This window comes from Synchiropus splendidus, chromosome 13 (assembly GCF_027744825.2).
Source record: "Synchiropus splendidus isolate RoL2022-P1 chromosome 13, RoL_Sspl_1.0, whole genome shotgun sequence".
NCBI classification, from domain to species: Eukaryota; Metazoa; Chordata; class Actinopteri; order Syngnathiformes; family Callionymidae; genus Synchiropus; species Synchiropus splendidus.
Genome location: NC_071346.1, coordinates 3833753 through 3854235, shown reverse-complemented (window position 1 = coordinate 3854235; position 20483 = coordinate 3833753). Strand labels below are relative to the sequence as shown.

General features: G+C 41.5%; 2 protein-coding genes and 1 long non-coding RNA gene across 4 annotated transcripts in view; 2 read left to right on the top strand and 1 right to left on the bottom strand.

Moving 5' to 3' along the window:
- Positions 1 to 657: 657 nt before the first annotated feature.
- ndufv2 (NADH:ubiquinone oxidoreductase core subunit V2) lies at positions 658 to 5426 on the top strand. Its single transcript, XM_053882684.1, has 8 exons — positions 658 to 785; positions 1488 to 1541; positions 2549 to 2611; positions 2835 to 2951; positions 3034 to 3202; positions 3453 to 3562; positions 5058 to 5134; positions 5231 to 5426. The coding sequence occupies exons 1-8, from the start codon at positions 744 to 746 to the stop codon at positions 5322 to 5324; spliced, it is 726 nt and encodes a 241-aa protein (XP_053738659.1). The 5' UTR covers positions 658 to 743; the 3' UTR covers positions 5325 to 5426.
- Positions 4010 to 6663, bottom strand: LOC128769223 (uncharacterized). Its single transcript, XR_008416367.1, has 2 exons — positions 6587 to 6663; positions 4010 to 4199 (listed from the first exon to the last, which is right to left on the bottom strand). It is a non-coding gene; the product is annotated as an uncharacterized LOC128769223 (long non-coding RNA).
- Positions 6664 to 6686: 23 nt separating this feature from the next.
- ankrd12 (ankyrin repeat domain 12) overlaps positions 6687 to 20483 on the top strand; it is a 30647-nt gene continuing 16850 nt past the window's right edge. For both annotated transcript variants that reach the window (XM_053882676.1, XM_053882675.1), the window contains exon 1: positions 6687 to 6850. The gene's annotated coding sequence lies outside the window, so the exon portion shown is untranslated. The remainder of the gene's footprint in view (positions 6851 to 20483) is intronic.

Here is a 20483-nt window from a genome sequence, read left to right as displayed (position 1 = left end):
TGATGTTACTTTGCTGCCTGGCAAACAGAATAAAGGCAATTTAAATCAATATGTTCCCTGATCCTCGTGAGGAGTGGCACAGAACTGCTGAGCTCTTTGTGTTTGCCACTGTTTGGTTTGTGCTTGTCTATACTTGTGTTTGCACGTGACTGTATGTGGGTGCATTGGAGTGGAATTATGACCCAGATATTTTTGAATCAGTTCAAGGGGTGGTCCGCACTTAAAAAAAAAAAAAAAAAAAGAGGAGCGAGAAGAAGTAAAATAACATAACACCAAACCAACCCTAAGAAACTATTATTATATTATTTCATTTTTTTACAGCCCTCAACTCAGATATAAATAACTGCAAAGCCAAGTTATTAGTCAAACAATTATTCAGCAAGTTAATAAAACCAGAAAAACAATTCTAAAAGTCATAATAAACATGGAATTTCTTAGTGTTGTTTTGGTATATAACTTGGTCGTCAGAAATATTACAACAAGAATAGCTCTGGATATGATTTAGATATATTATCAATTTTACTTACTTTACAACTTTTTTGTAATTGCACGATTCATATTTTGTCATTAAATCCAAGTTGCCGAATACTTTCGCGCTTGACTCTTCAATCTGGGTTCGATTCACTAACGCCTGGTCTGGATAGCGTCACAAGCCAGACCAGACCAATCGAGAGTGAGCGTCTCCGGTGTTGTTGCTGTCCCGTCTGCTTGCTAACGCACCGGGACCAAATATCAGCCTCAACATGTTTCTGTCTCGCGTGGTTCGGTCTGCCGTGTCCCAGACGGTATGTTTATGGGTTTAGTTTTCCGTCGTTGTTAGGATGTCGCGCACGTTTTTCGAGGAAAGAGGGTTCATGCAGTGACTCTTCACAAGGGCAAGCTGCCGAGAAGCTAATTGCTAATGTTGGGTAACGTTCGCAAACCTGCGCTTGTCACTTGTACGAGTCTCACAAAAAAGATTCAACGTGCAAATGGAAGTATGTGGTCGCTTATGTCATCACACACATCTAACAGCCTTGTGAACGTTGTATTTGGTCAGTTTTAGAAGAGACAGCTGCTGGAGGGACAATATGACACATTGGAACGGACGGGAGCTTAGTGCAATGCTAGTAAACAAATAGTCAGATTAAAATAATTGGAATAAAAAAAGTTTACAAAAGCAATTTTAATTTAAAGATTGAGAAACGACTGAAACTACTCATTCTATTTTTCTGTCTGCGATTACTTTGGTTATATACTTAAGCTGGAATAATGGTTTCATTATTTGGAAAATATAGTCAATATATTTTTTTATGATTGTCCTGCTTTGGACTGAGTGATCTGAATCAAAGTATTATTAGTATTATTTTGTGATCACCGTTTGAGTCGAAATGAGCATGTAGCTTCATTTGGATTTTACCCCGAATATACAATATAAAATACTACAAGTTTAGAATGTGTTTTTGGTGGATATTAAATGTGTTTTCATTTTCTCTGCGCCTAACCAGGTCAGGAGTCTACACCGGTCTGCTGCTCGTGCTGGAGCTGGTGGCATCTTTGTGGTGAGCTTTACCATCATTTCATTGCTGGATTGACATTCCTCCAATACCTCAAGTGAACCTTTTGGGGGGGCTGTGAATATTCAACTGTTGAGTATAGCATAGGGAAAGAGAAAAATGTTATCCACACATCCATGTATTTTGGAGGAATATTCCAGAGTGAGCTGATTCTCCAAAGTTGTCATTAAATGTTATCATAGAGGTTTCTAGTCTCACTGTCGCGTAACAGCAGTAAAAAGTGTCTTTTTTTGTGACGTAATGGTGTCCTACTTTCATTTGTATCCAGCTAGAGTTGTCTTTCTGCTCCTTTTGTGCTGAAATGTTCAAGATGATATAATGCCTTGCAAAAAATGAAAAGGAAAGCGTTTCTTGGAAATGTCCTTGGGCAACAAAATGAATCAGGACTTTGACATTACTTTATTGAATTTCAAAAGAAACGGAAAGAAAGAGCATGCTATTTTATTTCAGATCAATTTGTATCAGATGAATTGTCCTCAAAAACAGACCCTAAGATAAATGCACTTTGAAGATAGTTAGTAACTTGCGAATTACTTTGAGGACATGATGGGAGTCGAGTGTAATGACTAGTTTATATTGTGTCTGGTTGTTTCTAGGATATCATGGTGAATTAATCCCAAAGGTGAAGAGATTTCCATTCAAAGCTCCAGGGAGCTGCTGCTGTGCGCTATAATTGTCATGTAGCGACACAAACAGTGAATGGAAAAAGGTTGTTGTCTTGGCTCCAGTGTTCTGTGATGGAAAAGCTGTTGTGATGCTGTTCGCGAACATGACGCTCCCATCGTACCTTGTACAATAAATTGCCAGGTTAAGCTAATATTCGTATAATTTCTACGCCTACATGTTCTGCTCACCAGGGGGCAGTAAAATCAAAACAAGATTTTCTACTTGTTTTTCTTCGTGGCGTTTTGAAAGACTTTCCATGCTGATATTTTTGACTCATACCCCTGAAGAAAGATTGAACATTTGAATTCTGCACGTCTCTGTTGCAGCACAGGGATACAGCTGAGAACAACCCTGAAACTCCGTTTGAGTTCACGGAGGAGAACAAAAAGGTGAGACTGAGACATTGAATCGTTTATGTTTGCACCTAGCTATTGTAATTCTGATAAAAACGTTTGTGTTAATGTAGTCTAATTTTATATATATAAATACACAAATTATATATATATATATATACATATATATATATATATATATATATATATATATATATAGAATAAAGGTTGTCAAGACTGCTTTGAACTTCAAAGAAATTCAAATGTTTGTGTTTTACAGAGAATTGAGGCGATCATTTCTATGTACCCCGAGGGACACAAGCAGGCAGCCACCATCCCTGTCTTGGATTTAGCCCAGAGGCAATATGGATGGCTCCCCATTTCTGCCATGAACAAGGCAGGGCGACCATTTTTGTCTGGACACCGGATGCGTGTTTATGATTTGTGTTCTTGAATAGCTTAAATGTTTTTTCTTTCAGGTGGCTGAAGTGCTGGAAATCCCTCCAATGAGAGTGTACGAGGTAGCGACATTCTACACCATGTTCCTGCGTCAGCCGGTGGGGAAGTACTTCATCCAGATCTGCACCACGACGCCCTGCATGCTTTGCAACTCCGACAGCATCCTGGAGGCCATCCAGAAGAAACTGGGTAAGACGGTCCATCATGGAACCAGAGTTTGTGGAAAAAATCTTTATTGTTTATTAGTCAAAGTTCTTCTTCAAGCAGAAATTGAGACACGCAATATGAACACATTCCTCTCTTGAGTTCATTAGCCTATTTGTTTTTGCGGGTCCGTCAGGGTCTTGTGTGACTACGGTTTCGTGCAGCTGATATTACAGTAACTTAATCTGAGGCGCATCCGCCGTGAAAATCCCAATTAAAGTCTTGTTTTCCACAGGTATCAAAGTTGGCGAGACGACTCCAGACAAGATGTTCACCCTAATCGAGGTGGAATGCCTGGGTGCCTGCGTCAACGCTCCAATGGTCCAGATCAACGACAACTATTACGTGAGTTCTATAACCTTTATATAACCTATAACCTGAGTGGATTATACTTCAACTTCACACATATACAAGCAATGAATAGTAGCACACCATCCTCTGTTTCTTGGTGGAGGTATTGAAAACTTATTTGCACAGCCTTTTCATAAAGAAAAACTCCAGACAAAACATTTCAGAGCTAATTGCTGCTACTGTCACACAGAAGGAGAGGAGGAATGTGAATTTTCTAATGAATAAAACGCAGCCTCCCTGGGGAATTAAACTCAAAACAGTTTGGTAGCACCGTCGCTTCCAAAAAGTAGGTCACTTTTGTTGAGACAGCAGGAATGAAGTGGAGGTTATCCAGTTCCATTTTTGAAGCTCGATGCCAGTTCATTTTGTGCCTCCAATACCTGATCAATGTGTTGACAATATGAGTGATTTGATGTGTTCATAACAGACACGACATAAAACTATGGAACCTGGGTATACATTTATTAAAACACAGCTGCGAACATACATGTCTAACTCAATCATTTGATACTACACAAAGACTGCATAAGAATACATTTTCACAATTTCGTTGTGGATCTCTTAGCTCAAGAATTGGACGCTAAATTGTGGCTCCTGTGAGACTCATGAAGGAATCCTCTTTTTCTTAATGCTGAAATAAAAGACAGAGAGAGGTGTGACTTACAAAACGCTGTTGTGATTGACTGTTTATCAACAGTCCCTTACACAAACCGCCGGTGGATTCATGACTACGTCACAGGAATCAAATACCAAAGTCACGGGAGACAAAAGCTTTTTTGATCATCTCATTCAAGTTAGTGTTTTTCATGTCTCCGTCTCTTGCTGAGCTACATTAGCGATGTAGCCTTGATCGCAGATATTCATCACAGATGACAATGTAAACAATAGTATATTTCGTCCTCTTTATGTAACATATTTACAAAATATCACATATTTTAGTATGTTTTTAAAATTTCAAATCCATTCTTGACGGTGTAGTTTGTATTGTATTTCCCTTCTAAACATGTCAATAGTTTGCCCTAGAATCTGTTGCTCTTTTATCCTTTCATGTCCTGCGTCTCTTCCTGAGGATACACAAAGCTCTTGTTAGATGTGAACCATCACTATATCTAAACTACTTATGCATTTGTGAGTGGCCTTTAATGAATGAGAAATCTATTTGAATTGTATTGGATGAATTTCCTGCTTATAAAAGCAAATGAACCACATGCTAACGTACTCCCACAGATGAAAATTGCCAGAAGCAACAAAGCTTTGCTTGCTTTAGCGGCGGCGTCTGCATCACAGCGCCATCATTCATGGCTGTCTGTGTCGCCCCACAAACTCCCTTCACCTCTTTGTGACATTTACTTACATGGGATGAGAGCAGAGACGCAGCTTAACAGATGGATGAAACTGTAAAGACCTTTGCAGTAATCCAGCTCATGAACCCACGACCAATGACAAGCAGCTCACTCTGTCGCCTTCCTGTCATCTAACCCGTTTCCAGGAGGACCTCACCCCCAAGGATATCGAAGACATTATTGATGAACTGAAAGCCGGACGCGTCCCACCTCCGGGGCCGAGGTACCGCACACCCCTTCGTTTTTATTTCCATCCACTTTATCATTCAAATTGCCTCTAGTCAATTTATAATGTTGACTTTTCGTTACTCTCTGGCAGAGGTGGACGCTTCTCCTGCGAGCCTGCCGGCGGGTTGACCTCTCTAACGGAGCCACCCAAAGGACCCGGCTTCGGCGTGAGGTCGGACCTGTAGCCGTGTCTCCTCTGAAGAAGCCTGAACTTGGTGTTATGTTTAACACAAACATGTGGTGTAAATAAATTGCTCATGTACATATTCTCGAGGTCTCTGTGGTATTCATCTCCATCTAAATCGCTGCTGTAGGACAGTGAGTCCACCATGTTATCAGTGATGTTTGTACACTAACCAATTCGGGGATTAAACTCATTTTTTTTCTCTAAAACTACTCTCTACAAGACTCTTAGCTACCTTAGCACTACACTATTTGTTTCCATCTTAGATCGAAGACTAAACAAAACAGCCATGTACATACTACAGTGATATATCTTGGTTTGCTGAGGGTCATGTTTGCAAGGCTGCTTTTTACCCTACTCTTGCATCTGGTATACTCTACACGTGATGTGGTGGCAGGATTTCAGGTAACGCCCACTCCCAGTTTTAGGGTCTGCATCCACTATGGATCACAACAGCTCGATCTTTGCGAATGTGTTGTAACTCACACCTCAAAAACATAACCTTAAACATCTTTATTTCATGTTAAAGCTCAGATAAAAGACTGCAGCCTTCCAAGGACTATTAGAAGTAAGGTATTCGAGTCAATAGAGAGTCTAAGCTCTTTATCAAACAAGGCTGCTGGTGTTCGATCCAGCATTTCTCGCTATTTATGTGATAAACAAAGCCCTCTCTTCCGTCACTGCTGCCCTCTCCATCATGTTCATGCCCCCGTGGCGTGGTCGTGTCTCGTCGCTGCCCCTCCCCCACTCCGCTTCCTCAAGCCTGCTCCGCAACACGCACTTCACGCCAGAGCGCATGCGCGCAACAACCACCATGATGCAAATGTCACTGCGCAACCAAATTCAAAGCTGCTCGACACAGAAATGGCGGGCTCAAAACACACACACACTCCCACGACAGCTTAATAAAATCACACAGAACCCCCTCACATGAGCTCATTTCAGTGAAAGCGCTCGTCGATTATTGGTTTCAAGCTGTCGTATTCTCCCAGAATCTTCCCAGCGACTGCAACACGGAGGAAAGGGTGACGTCAGCCGGTCGTTACTGCTCTTCTTGGCTTCAGAGCCGATTCTCTAGATTAAAGAAGCCAAACGGTACGACGAGGACGACGCGAAAACAACGCTTAAATCACTCGCAATTCACCAGACAAGGAATTAAAAGAGACGTATATTTTTTGATCACAACGCCCCTTTTCTATGATTAAAGCTAAACAACAGTCATAAACACGCAACTACCCGAAGTAAAAACACACATTGCGTTACCTGACGTTTTAAAACACGGACATCTTTCCAACAGACGGAGACCCTGTTAAGCTCGGTGGGGCTGGAGGGGTCACGTGACTCGCCTCAGCCAACCACAGCGACGCTCGCATGTTTTGCTAGGCTTTTCTCGGAGAGGACGAGCGATGAACGTCACACAGCCGTAGGCGACGGTTAACGTCCACTATTTACAGAATAACGGTTGATAGTGAGAGAAACCGAACCGAACCTGAATGAGCTGGTGGACACACGCAAGTCAGTATCAAGGTAAGCGCATTTTTAGTGGCGGTTTGTTCGTCTGCCCCGGTAGCTTCAGTGAATGTTAGCCAGCTGGCTACGGGCTAATGACAAGCTAACTTGACGTAAAGTGGAATGTGTTTGCGTGGGTTTCGTGTAGTTGTTTGCCACGTGCGCTGGAGCAATTTCTCCTTTTCTGACCACTTCTACTCGTCTAAGGGCCGCAAGCTTGTGGGAACACGAGTGGGTGAAGCGTAGAGAGCTGGGTTAGCCCCCCAGCCTGTGCTAGCGAGATAAAGCGCTGGGGAGGGGGGACGCTGTGAGGGCAGAGAAGGGGGCTGCAGTGGGCTTTTGTCTCAGCCTGTGCTCCGCTTTCCTGCTTGATATTGCCACCCAAAAACGTGACAGAGAATCGCGAACGTGTTCACCTCCAGCAAGCAGCTGCATAATGGTTGTCGTAAAAGCTTCCCAAGCGCTGCGGGAACGGTTTCCCGACTCAGTTTGTTTACTAGTTGAAAATGTAAGCGCCGAATAACATTGAGGAGCGTGAGGTGGGTGTGTTGTCTGCACCGATACAACCAGCGACTCAGCCTCTCTTCTAGAAACGCACCCCGGGCAGAAAAAACAGCGCCAGGTTGAATAATTCCTGTCGTAATAAAGTCTTTTTTTCGATTCATACCGGGATCTAGCCTGCATAAGCTCGCGTCTCAAACCCAATGACAGTGACATCTTGGGGGTGTGTTGCCTGGCACAAAAGCTGTCTGTGTCGAGACGTTGGTCCGTGGAACGAGCCTTTAAACCAGCGAAAATGTCACAAATCTTTTATTCAGGGACGTTTTTTTCGCACGTGGATATAAACTGAGAATCAGTAATGGAAACTGACTATTTTAGGTAGCTTACTTAATATAAAATAAGTCTTGATTTTAGTGCCATGTTCCATAAATGTTCGTTAAGGTAGTATGAGCAGTGGCATGAACAAGATAACCTTGAAAAAATGCTTCAGGGAAAAGGAGACTGCATCATACCTTAGATTCATTTTAAATATTGTATCGTAAAGTTCCAATTTTCAGTTGATTATCTCCTGCTTCCTTTCCATCATCGCAGATATGTGGCGTGGGAGGAAGGAAGACACGACATATAGGTTGCCAGTCCATTACATGCACAACCCCACTCACACCTACAGCCAATTTAGACTCGCCAATTAACCCCAGTATGTGTTTGGACTCAATAATGTTGTGAGAAGAGACATACAAGTATATATAAACAGAGGCTAGCGGTGTATTGGGTTATGGCGTCCAGGGTTTCATCACTATCCAGCCGTACTGCTCCTTATAGCTGAAATTAAATGGTGCATTGCATTAGTCTGACCAGCTTCGTGCCAAATGAAGAAACTCAAACTAGCTTGATTAGGTTCACAATAAATGAATCTTCACGAAACACTGGAAACCTTGTATTTCTGCGGCAGTTTAGGTTCCTTTGATTTAGAGCAAGAATCAGTAGACGAGTCCGAAATCAACCTGCCGTGCTCGCCTGTGCTGTCGTGGCTTTCCAACCGTCACTTTCTCTTGCCACTCGAGGCAGTGGACTTTCATGTTTGCTGCAAGCTACACGAGTGGATAACCTTCAAAACAAGATGGCCAAGTAGCATCATTACCAGATGCCAAAGCCGCCTGAAAATCTGCTTTGACAGAAGGCTAGCAGCTCTTAGTTGGACATACAGTACGTGGCTTGATATTGGAAATTGATCGATTATTGAAATTGATGTATCCAATCTAATATTTAGCCCTGTCCTCCGTGATCGCTGGTTATAGGTGGTAGTAGCACTGTTACCTTGTGGTGGAAATAAACAATCTATTCATGGAAATTAAATTACGTGTGTGACTAACGTCACTTAAATGTAAATGGATAAAAAATGCAAATAGTACAGCTGTGATTAAATTCAGTTCTGAGAATTTCTCGCACCAAGTTCCTTTTCTATTTTTCAACAGTGTTTACTGGTTCAGGATTTGATTCAGGTGTCAATTAACATTCTAACAGATGTATTAGTGGCACAGCTGTTACATGCCAACACTCGTGTGCTCAATTGCTTCACTAATTCATGGTAATTTCTCACTAATTTCCAATCCAGCCCTGAAAATAAACTGGACAGGCATTTAACAACTGTATGCAAGTGTCACAACTGCAGCGAAAACTGCAATTATCACATTGTTGCACAGTTGAGGTTTGAACATCTGTTTATGTAAACAATACAAACCCTAAATTGTCTTGTGTAAATTGCAACATTCTGAGTTCATAGTGACTGGTAAATAAACTTCTGCACACCTTATGAACAAATGGAGAACCATTATTTGTTTTTTTCAATGTACATGTAGGTTTACTTTGCATAGCGATGAGATTTAGGTGGCTTGTTTCACGGCTCACGCCAGGTATCAAATAGAGAGATGGTTTCTTTGACACCTGGTACAGACATGTTGACCTAAGTGGCGACAGAAAGCGGTGTCACTGACACGGTTACCACCGGCAACAGTGTGCTTTATGAGGAAGGGCGAGTGTTCTGTATAGAATATTGCATTGAAAATGAAACATTGCTGCCTTTATAATTATTGCTGAAGTTGATTTGCATTTTGTAACACTGCACAGAGACTTGAGAACATATGAGACATTTTATCATTTGCCTCATTTGTTGCAAGCGTTGCTGAAGACCACTGTCAGGAAATAAATCTTCACTTCAAACCTTACAAGCAATATCTCTTTAAGGATTAGTCAGACTCTGATTTTCTTACACTTACCCATCAATCCATGACGCTGCACAAAAAATCACATCGTATTGAGCTCATCATGGAAGCAGATATCTCCAACAGCACATGATAGCTTAAGTCCTGTTTGAGGAGGCATGTTTTAATAGAAGAGAAAGCACTGACTCGAAAATGTTGGCGTTGTAAAATTAGTTTCCATCATTACTGAAAGCATAGTGTCAATACAGTTGGCAGGTGTGTTTTTTTTAGATGGTTGTCTAGATACTGGATGAACTTGTGCATATTCCTGTCGTATAGCCTTTTTTTCTCTGCACAAGGCAAGTACAAAATTCACTGGAGGTTTGCCATTGTCAGATCTGGGACTAAGTTCATTACATCGCCACTTTGGCTTTCATTCAGAGAGATCTGATGCAGCAACAGAGAAGGAAGTTAACACTAACTGATAAGAAGAATGTAAGCGAATCTATGGTAACAGCCATAGATAATTTTTAATCCGAGCATCACTGCTGCTGTAAATCCCAAACAAATTCAAAACCTAGTCTACCATCAGTGCCTCTGCCCATTTTAGCCAAATGAAAGAACATGGATGTGCTGTGACACCAGCTTTTGCACTCCCAGCTCTGCTAAATTCAATACATCCCGCTCCATCCCTCTCTCCAATTTCCATGACAAGAAAATTTTGGGAACCGCACGAAGAGCCTCTTCACATCTGCAAAATGTACTGTACTTGGCTTCAATCTAAGACTCATCAGAATGATTTGTTTTACCTGTTCAGTCAACAGCCATCTATTCTTATCGGACAAAGCACCTTGTCCGTCACTACCAGTAAAACCACAACGGGTCTTTCTGATGCATTTCAATCCTCAACACATTCCAGAGATTGAATGTATTAACACGAGCTGGTTGCACCTCTAATCCATTCCTGACCACCTTCTAAAGCAGCCTCGATGATTTGTATTTTTGTGGTGTGAGTTTCCATGTGCACTGTTGCTGGCTGAGATCTGGCTAAACCCTGAATGCTTTAATCTGACCATAAAGTGCCGCTGGTTCCATGAGTAGCCCGCTAGTTTCATTGGTGGAGAATGCAACTTGATAATCACAGTGTTAGGTTAAATTGGAGACCTGTGATATTCTTTGACCAGAACAATAATTTCCTCTCACCTCAGATTTGCTTCAATGCTTCTCTACATGTTGCTCTTTACAAGTCTCCATCACGATGTCTTGTGAAATCAAGTGTTGTGCACGGTAACTCCCGAACCTAATTTCGAGACACAAACATTACGCTGTAACGAAATGAACATCTTATAACACATCAGCCAGCAGGTGATGGCTGATGTAATTCCTCATTCTCTGTGGTGTCATTATCTTGTCAGCAATTAATGAAAGAATAGATTTCTCCAATTGATCCACGTGTTGTCAGAGCAGATGCATCCTCCCACCACACCGTGAACATTCACCCTACCATGTAATGTTTCCTTTCGTTTGATGTGAGGACGTGAAAAACTGCACTACTCACTGCTGTTTTTTGTTTTGTTTTTTTGGGGGGGAAACACCGGACGGCTAAAACCTTGAGCAATATGCAGGCAATGATGTTGACACAGAAGGTGGTTGTGCTCCTGAATCATTATACTAGGCCATCTTCTAATTGGTTATACAAATTGTAGATAGTTAAATGGATCACACTAGTCATAGTTAGTTTTGAAATGACACATCTTCAATCTTCGTTGCACAATCCCCTGCACTGCTGCACAGTTGCAGCGCATACTTCAGGCATCAATGAAGATATTGAAGAAAACGTCCGTGTTATTAGAAACAGACGTCAATCTTCTGTGGGATTAAAGCTTCCCAGTTCACATGACACCAAATGATACTATCTTATTCTGATGTATCATCAAACATTCAAGTGGAACTACACCCCTCTAATATGCACAAACCCTGGCCAAAACAGCAACAAGTGTAAAAAAAGACGATTCCGCCACAATATTTCTTCTATCCATTTGTAAACAAACCATCCGTAATGCAGCGATTCTTCCCAGTGAAGAACTTCGATTTTCGTATATTTGTTTTTGCCCTTATTTTAAAATGTAAAGTCACATGGTGCTGCAAGCCGTTGTTTGTGGCGCTTACGCTGTTGAGGCAGGACGCCTGTGCAGCTGCGCATACTGCTGACGTCACAGGAGGACTCATGTTTGTTAAGAGATTTTATTATCCACCACGGCCAACAGCAAAATAGGCCCTGTACCATGACTGTTTCCTACTGATCAATTATGCATGTATATACGGCATGCCCAAATGGTTCCCATTTCAAGACTTGTTCAAACAAGATTTCTGAGGTTCCTCTAATGAATGCTGCTTTTGTCACATGTAGATGATGATTTTAATTAAACATCATTTTGGCATATCATGTAAAAGGATTTCATCCTGAAGCAGCACTCAATGTCTTGTGGGATGGACACTGAAGCAGTCTCAAGCAACATGGTGCTGCTGCCCAAAATAGAACCGGGATAAATGAAGTTTCAAGAGGGAATGGATCACCATGAAATAATGGTCGGAAGGTGACACATTCTGTCTCCTTATAGCAATCTTGATGTTATTACTGCTGCTGTTAGCCGTCAGACATATAAGGCAGACATCTGCCTTTTTGTTCCGAGACTGATTGGCTTATTTCACATACTTTAGTTTCTATGCTTCTGTTTCTATTTTGTAGGAAAGTGGTGCTATTCCTTCTGCTAACTACTAACAAATGCTTTCACGGTCTGACATGTAACTTACAACAAGTATGTTCCAGTCATTCTAGAAGGAGCGATTTTTTTTTTTGCTGTGATACCATAATTTCTTCAACTGATGATGGCCTGTTTTTGCCTGCAGCTAATGCCATTCACAAGTGATGTCTTTCTGTCAGGGATTTAAATTTCCACATTTATTAAAAAGGGACTCACTGTCATTTTAATAAATCTTTTTTCAGTAATACATTTTTGACAGACCCATAATATTCACACATTTAGGTTTGTGCTTAATTAGCCAAAGAAGATGGAAGGCACTGAATACCCATCCACTGATATTACAAAAGATGACATTCTTATGTTTTTACTCTAACAACATGGACTTCTGGGGAATAGCTAGCTATTTTCTACGCCAACTCTTTCATAATATTTTCTGTGTATTTTATTCATTCATTAGACTTTTAAATAGTAACCAAAATAATTATTCACAAGAGAACAGTTGGTTAGTTGCGTAAGGGGAAATTGTTTTTCGTTCTGCTGTTGACCTGTTTCAACCCTACATAAAAGGCGAGCAACTCTTGCTTGGCACATTGCTGGTCTCCCTTCATTATCTCATGCACAACATCCTCCGGTGGTTGTGTTGTCCATCCTGGTTCCTCTGACATGCTAGAACCTGTAATAAAACCTTGTAACTTGCAGTCACTTCCAGCTGAGATGATTCAGCTGTTCCCTCCATAAAAGTCGTTCATTTGTTGCTGAACATGCCCATGACAAACATCAGTGCATGGAGCTGGAGACGATCCAAGCTTTTATCAGGTGTGATGTACAGTCAATGCTGTACTCATTCACAGATTCCTCATTTGTGTAGACATAGTACATGTGTTTGACTTCGACATAGAGGCTTCTTTACTGATGATTTATTGATGTGTCCTGAGTCCCATCTGTCTTTCTGACCTGTGATGGACCTGGTAGATAATCAAATCCACCAGAGGACTAATGGCTCACACATCATTAAAAGTATTTTTTAATAAAGTGGATCAACACAACAGCACAACACTTGATGTTTCAACACGAATTCAGTCAATCAATTGTGCAACATTCATCCTCCTTGGTTTCATTAAGGCATTGACTGCCATATTGTAGGATTGGCATGTTTTTAAACCTGCCTTGTTGCTTCAAAGCAAATCACTTGCTATGTGTGTGTTAGACGTAAGATGAATCCCACTCGTCAGAGCCCATCTGCAGCTGAAGCGCTAAAAGTGTTCGTTGGAGTATGTATGTGTGTCTGTGATGTGGGAGGGGCTTCCTGATTACACAACATGTGGGAGTCTTACCAACTGAACGCCACTTGTTATTGTTTGGTATATTGAGTGCGGCATCTTGATCTTTGTTGCTGATATTGCCGCCTGGCTGATCCTCCACGTGCATATTTGCGAGCATGCATTCTCTGCACCATGACACTGCAGCAGAACGCGCAACGGAGGAAGGAAGCGCTTGGCTGTAATATTACAGCACCTGTAAATTAATAATGACCACCATGTTTTCCTTTCATGAATGAGCCGATGCAGCGATGAGTCGATTATTATGAAGGCAGGATTTTTTTCAACTGAACAAATCCCAAGAGAGGCCACATCCTGTTGAATTAACCTCTGAATTGGAGGATGATTTTAGAGATCTTATTGACCAAGTTCTGTGCAACACATGATCCTAAACTGACAAAACAGTCTGTGTTGGAATACACAAATGGTTTATTGCCTCCACTTAGGAAATTGGCTTATATTTGAATTTGAATTGTGTCAATAAACCGACAGGATGACAGTCTTGGCGATGATAATTCTGCATCTCACGATAAATTTTGATAAACACGCGGCTCATTCACTGCATTGGTCCCACATACGAGAACATGACGAGACAACATTTATCGTGCTAATTTTTTTGTCCATATTGCCCAATCCCTAGCTTTTGCGTGATTGGATTCTTGTAGCATCGATCTGTAAATAGATCTGGTGACCTTGGAGAAGCAGCAGCAATCGCTAAAGAGGCTGATGCTAGCCTCGATGAAAGGTGTCACAGTGGTCCTCAGTTGCGTTACAGTCTGCCCTTGCTGACCCTTTTACACTGCAGCTAGAAACAATGGACCTCTGCTGTAAGAAAACGTGAGTCATCATTCCAGGCCACGTACAGGCCTTGCTCCCTTGTCCGAGTCCAATGCTCATGTGCAGTTATTGTGACTTGTATCAATACATGCGGGTCATTGTGCCTACTGTGACACATCTGAGGTATGTCCTCGATGACAGTTATTTACTTTACTGACAACAGAGGTGTACAGAATGTATGGAGGTTGTCATAATGTAAGGCATGTTTGTTATATTGATGGTCAAGTTGACAAGTTATTGTTCAGGTATGTTTCTTGATGTGGTATAAAACATACTCTCACTTTTTTTAATCAATAATAGTACAAACACAAGTTGAGCAGAGCCTGCTGAATCACTTTGAACTGCACTGCAACAAATTGCTGCATCACTGTCTGCGTTTCTTTTTCCACTGCATTGAATGGATCAAATTCTCTTCTCTGTTCCGATTATGACAACACACTGCACAGAGGCAGGCTGCAAGCCAAACATTCAAAGTGCCTTCCTCTCCACCGCACTAAACGTAACCGAATTTCACAACTGCAGCTGACCTTGGCAAGGAAACTCGCTAAAGGTAGAGGTGGCAATGTACCCACTTTCAAATGTTAGTGATGTAAATCATGCTGTCTGGATTTGTGCATTTGCCATGGTGATTGTGAGTCATTTATATTTCCTGTATCATGTCGTATATTGAACTCGCAGTGTGGAGTTGTGAGAAAGAGATGAATCTGGAATTATAATCCCATAAAATAAGGTTCTCTCTGTCTGTGATTGACCACAATCTCAGTGCAATAACTACGGCAACATCCAGATCTATGTCTGCTTGTAAAGAAAATGTTCTTGTTTCTTTATGCAAAACAGACTGACTGTTTAGTTGACTTGGCATTGAATGTGCGCCATGCTGGAGTTGTTTTGAGCATCAGACCAAGGCTGTGGTGCTTCACAAATCTCTAGTTTTGGCACAGTATGGACTGACGTGTTGAGCTGTTGATTAGATGGGAATCTCGTGGACCCTAAGAGGATGTGGCAGGTGTGGAATCCCTGTCTTCTACGTCATGAGAAGGACTTTCTCTCTGTTTTGGCTCACAGCTCATCTCATCCTCTGTTTACCCTGCGCCACGATGACCCACTGCTGACGTTTCTTATTAAATTGTGCTTTTGACATCAACATTTTCCTGTTGATGAGGTAGTTGGCTATACTTTTGTTTGCTTGTTGTTGATTTTGTCAAGCGGTCCACAACTTTGAGGACATGTCTACTGGAGCCCGTAGAGGATTCAAGCCTGACTGATCTCTCTCAGAGCAAGCAGAACTTTTTTTCGGAGATGAATGTAGCTGTTGATTTTATGTGTAGTGTAGTCTACAATGATAGTTTGCTTACCACCATGAATGCATTCAGAGCAGAGCGAGACCAGTTAAAATTTAAAAATGTGTTCAGAGTAATCTAATCTGCATTTGTTGACATTAGTCTTCTATGAAACACTTCCCCCGTGTTTGGGGCAGTCATGTGAGCTTGGCACCGAGGTTTAAAAGCGAGCAAGCCCTGCGTCTAGGTCTCAACCTTTGCTCCAGCGCCTCCTCTTCCCTCCCCCTTCTTTTAACTCATAATCGGCAGAAAAGGCCTCATTGTTCTTGTCCAACGCTCGGGCATCTGATTATTAACCTAGATTCATGGCTGCAGCCATCGGCTTCTTAAGGCTTTGCTGGACCAGTTTAATAGGCGTGTGAGTCCTTGTTCTTTTGCCAGTGGAGTTAACCCTCCTGCGGCTGCTGCTATGCTTGTGTCAATATTGAGCCTGTTTATGAGGCTTTTTGATTGATTCGTATGAGTTAGCGCCTTTTATTCAGTCTGTGGTGAATTTACTCTTTCCTTTCTGCGTACTTAGATTTAGGAATGTGCTAAATGACAAGTGGGTGATAGATTGTTTATAAAACTTGTTGCTCTATTTTGGGTTTTTCAGTGTACAATATTACCTCATAACAAATGGGTGAAATGTGATATTTCTCAACTTCTTCAGTCAGGGAGCGTCTAGTATTCCCACGGCGCTCGCATTGCAAGAACTTAAGCAATGCAGTATTGTGATTCGATTTCAGTTACATTTTCATGTCTGTCCCTTGTGTCAGAGCCCGTCTATGTGCAACATTAGACAGCTTTTTTCAATTGAGAGTCTGTCTAGCCTCAAGACGGTTCTTTTCGCAAATGCCAGTTACCTCATGTTTGCAAAGCAATCATCAGTTATCGCTTTGGATCTGAGATGATTGGACAAAGGACTGAGAGCGTTTCATTTTCTTGTTCCATTGCACTATTATGTGTTTGACTTATGTATTTGTTGACACAGCTGAGGTGACTTTGTCCCCTTATTTCACACTTATAATGCAAGTGAATTGTGTTTTGGTGGTCAAGGTCGCATTGTCATTACCAGAATGGCCTTTACAGTATTTGTATCTGTATTTGGTTCACAGAAGACAGTGTTGGATGGTCACTGCACTTATTGAGGAACAGTTGTGAGGTGAATCACCAAAGTGGCGTGGTGGCTTTAACAGTACCTTTTGTCTGGCAACATGTTGAGGCACAAAGCTAATTTGAATATTGGCAGTGAATCTGTTTCCTGAGAAGAGTTTGTGTTGTTCAGGTCAGCCTTGCCCTTATCCTCAACTGACGGGTTTTTGAAAAGTGCGGCTATGACTTTTCCTTAAGTATTTGTACTATTTCTCTGACAGAAAATTGTCTTCACTTCCTGGGGTGTTCGAAACAGTTGTCCAGGCTGCACATAAAAACAACAGTTCTTAAATATAGGTTGTGTATGCTTTTTGTGGAATGTTACCAGGGCAGTTCACAGCAATCAATAATGTCTGTTGTAATTAAATATTGAGGATCAGTTTCAAATACCAATCACATCTTAAGTGATTGTCTCGCTCCCTCTGCCTTTCTGCTCGATATTGCTGGCTGTTTCATACAACAAACCAGTAGACCAAAGGTTAGACACTTGCTGTAGAAAAGGTGGTGAGAGGTGGATGCCTCAGGCCTTATTGTTTAATGTTGTAATAAGTCTCCCTGGAAACCTTGAGGATTGAAAGTTGTTGTTGGTTTTGAAATCAACAACTGTATTTTGTTTTATTTAGAAATGAGCCAGTTAAAGTGAGTCTGAGTAGATGTGGTTTTATTCTGCTGTTCATTTAGGAGGTTTAGAGCTGGATCCAAATTGTCCTGTATATTCTTTCTTCCTATGCTACCTTAGAATGTTTACATTATGTCCTTTTAGCACTTGACCCGTTAATAAATAAATAATGTATATATCCTGATGTTTTATGGTATCACGAGATAGAATTCCTGATTAACTGTTGGTGAACTTCTCCAAAAGGATGTGATGACTTGAGAATTGTCACAAGATCACAGATGTGAGAAAAACTCAGTATGGTTCGGGGTGATTATTAATGCATACGTTAATATTGGTTGTTCATTTTATGATTTACTGCTTTAGTTAATAAAAATATATCAGGAAAAAAATGAATCAATTATTCATAAAGGCCATCTTATCTAGTCTAAGTGGTTTACTTCAATTGTCTATACCCAAGTTGTGTAATGCCCTGTATAGTGCTGTGTTTAAAAAAAATCGATTTTCCGATTCTGAATCGATTCATACATCAATTCCATAAAATCGATTTGTATGTCCAAAGATCGGATTCATTAATTTACGTTTTAACACATATTCTCCGGGCGAAGTCCAACCCCTTTGACGACCTCACGAATCACGTGACGCGACATCACCCAGCACTCCTTTCCAAGCCATCCACCGGGCCACAACAAATGAAACTCGAGCAAACTTTACCACTAGCGGGTAATTCTGCACGCTCTGTCAAAATAACTGAAGCGATTGCGGGCTTCATTTGCAAAGATATGCGCTCGTCTTCCGTCGTTGAAAACGAGGGCTTCAGGCGGCTAATGAAAGTCACAGAGCCACACTACGCTATGGTGTCTCGCAAACGTCTGTTATCCCAAACATGCACCAGTCAGTAAAAGAAAACGTGAAAAGTAAGCTTTAGTCACCAGTCAGGGTGGGCATTACAAGTGATACGTGGACATCTTCGCAATCTTACACGAATCTGACAACTCACTATATTGAGGAGTGGAACCTCTTCTTGTATGTACTACAGACCACAGAGAACTGTTCGCGTACTGCACAATGACCGTCAGGTTGCTGTGAATCAGCACTCTGTTTACATTTTCAGTGGCTGAGAATATTTTTTTTTTTCATTTTGATAATAACATAAAAATGCGTTAGTATTAAACAGCAGCATCTTTTAGGTGAATTTTTAATGTCATATTTCTAATAATGCACCAGTCCCATGAGCAGTCACATCTGGTGTACTGTGTCTGGATCTTTATTATCATTTACTACGAATCCTTCATTAATTTCCTGTTGAATGTCAATATGACACTAGTATTAATACATTGCGTAACTTGTCATGTGATTATGGCAACAGCTCAGAAAATGGTTTAAATACTAACCTGAATCGAGATTGGATCGGATCGAATTGAATCATGATAATTGATTCTAAGTCATGAGAATCGGAATCGAATCGATTCTTGAAATTAGAATCGATACCCAGCCCTAGCCCTGTACAGTAATGTCGCTGCCTCCTTTTTAATTCTGATTTGAAGCTGTGGACATTTTTGGGGGGGTCAAGATCAAGTCAAGTCAGATTATTAATTTACAGTTTTACCTCTGTCTGGAATCGTAAGGACCCCCTGTCTTGTAACAGCAATGAACCCCCGATTATCTTGAAAGTGATGTTTTTTCCATTTCATCTCTCTCTATTGGATAAATATATTTGCTAAAGCATGCGGTCCGTATTCCCCCTCATATATGCAGCCGTCTGTGTGAGAGATAAAGCTCAATATGGACTGTAGCTGGGATTTGTTGCCTCTCCTGTAGTAATCGAGCCTTTTTCGCCGGGCTTTGTCCTGCTATTCATTAGAGACTCGCAGGAGGAGGAGGCTGGGAGTAGATGCGCAGCTGAGAGAGACCTCCCCCATCATTTAGTCTGATGGCACACAGGACCACCACCACGTGACAGGCTGTTTACTCTCACAGCGAATGTAGTGAGTGTGTACAAGATTGACTCAATTTGAGGAAGAAAAGCCACTCAAGGCTTGTCTGAGATTAAATATGCTTTAACTCTGCTTGAAAATGGAAGCCTTTAATCATTTCCTGCCTTTTAAAGATGTTTTTCATCCATTCCTTTGTGTGTAGAAGAGCATGTAGAGCCACATGCTTTGTCCACATGGTGTGTGTGAGATCACAGAGCAGCAGCAGAGGTGGAGTAGCTTCGTTGCTGCTGCTGGTGTACTCTGCACTGTGTGTCAGCCACTGGGCTATTCTTAGCGCTCCACGTCCCATCCTGCAGTCAGTGGATCGGGTCTCCATAATGTCTTCGCTTTTCATCCTGTTACACCCCACCCCTCCCACCAATCCACCACCACTCTTCAAACCACTGCAGGAATACATGGCCGTGCACTGAAGCCGCACTGCTGTCAGAGCGAACATGCTCTGGCACTACAGGGAAATGCTTGTTGTTCGTCGGCAGGATTTTAAATCCATGTACACTAGGTTCTAAATAAATACACAAACATCTGCTCCTCTGAAGGACCAAATGCTGAAGCCAGAATACTTACTACTCAACGGTAGCCGGTGTGACCCACAGTCCTGATCTGACTTATAGAGTTTTTGGTGTATTTCATGTTGATTCTGGAAATCCAGAGTTGAGCACACCTTATTAAAAATCTAGAGCCTGCGAAGAACTGTTGTTGACGGGCCTCTGGGTACGTTCTTATTTGTCTCTTTAATTTTGTCTGTTTTGATTCAAATAATTTCAAAAATGTGTGCCCGAGGTTAGGTGATGAATTTATTATAAACACTGAGAAACAACCATTCCAAAATAGCTTGCGCGAACTCTACATCCACTCACTGGCGTCCGATCTGTTTGACCAAACATGCAGAGGGGATTGTAGTGTCAGAGCTGCGGCTGGGGGATGATACATAGAAATCATGG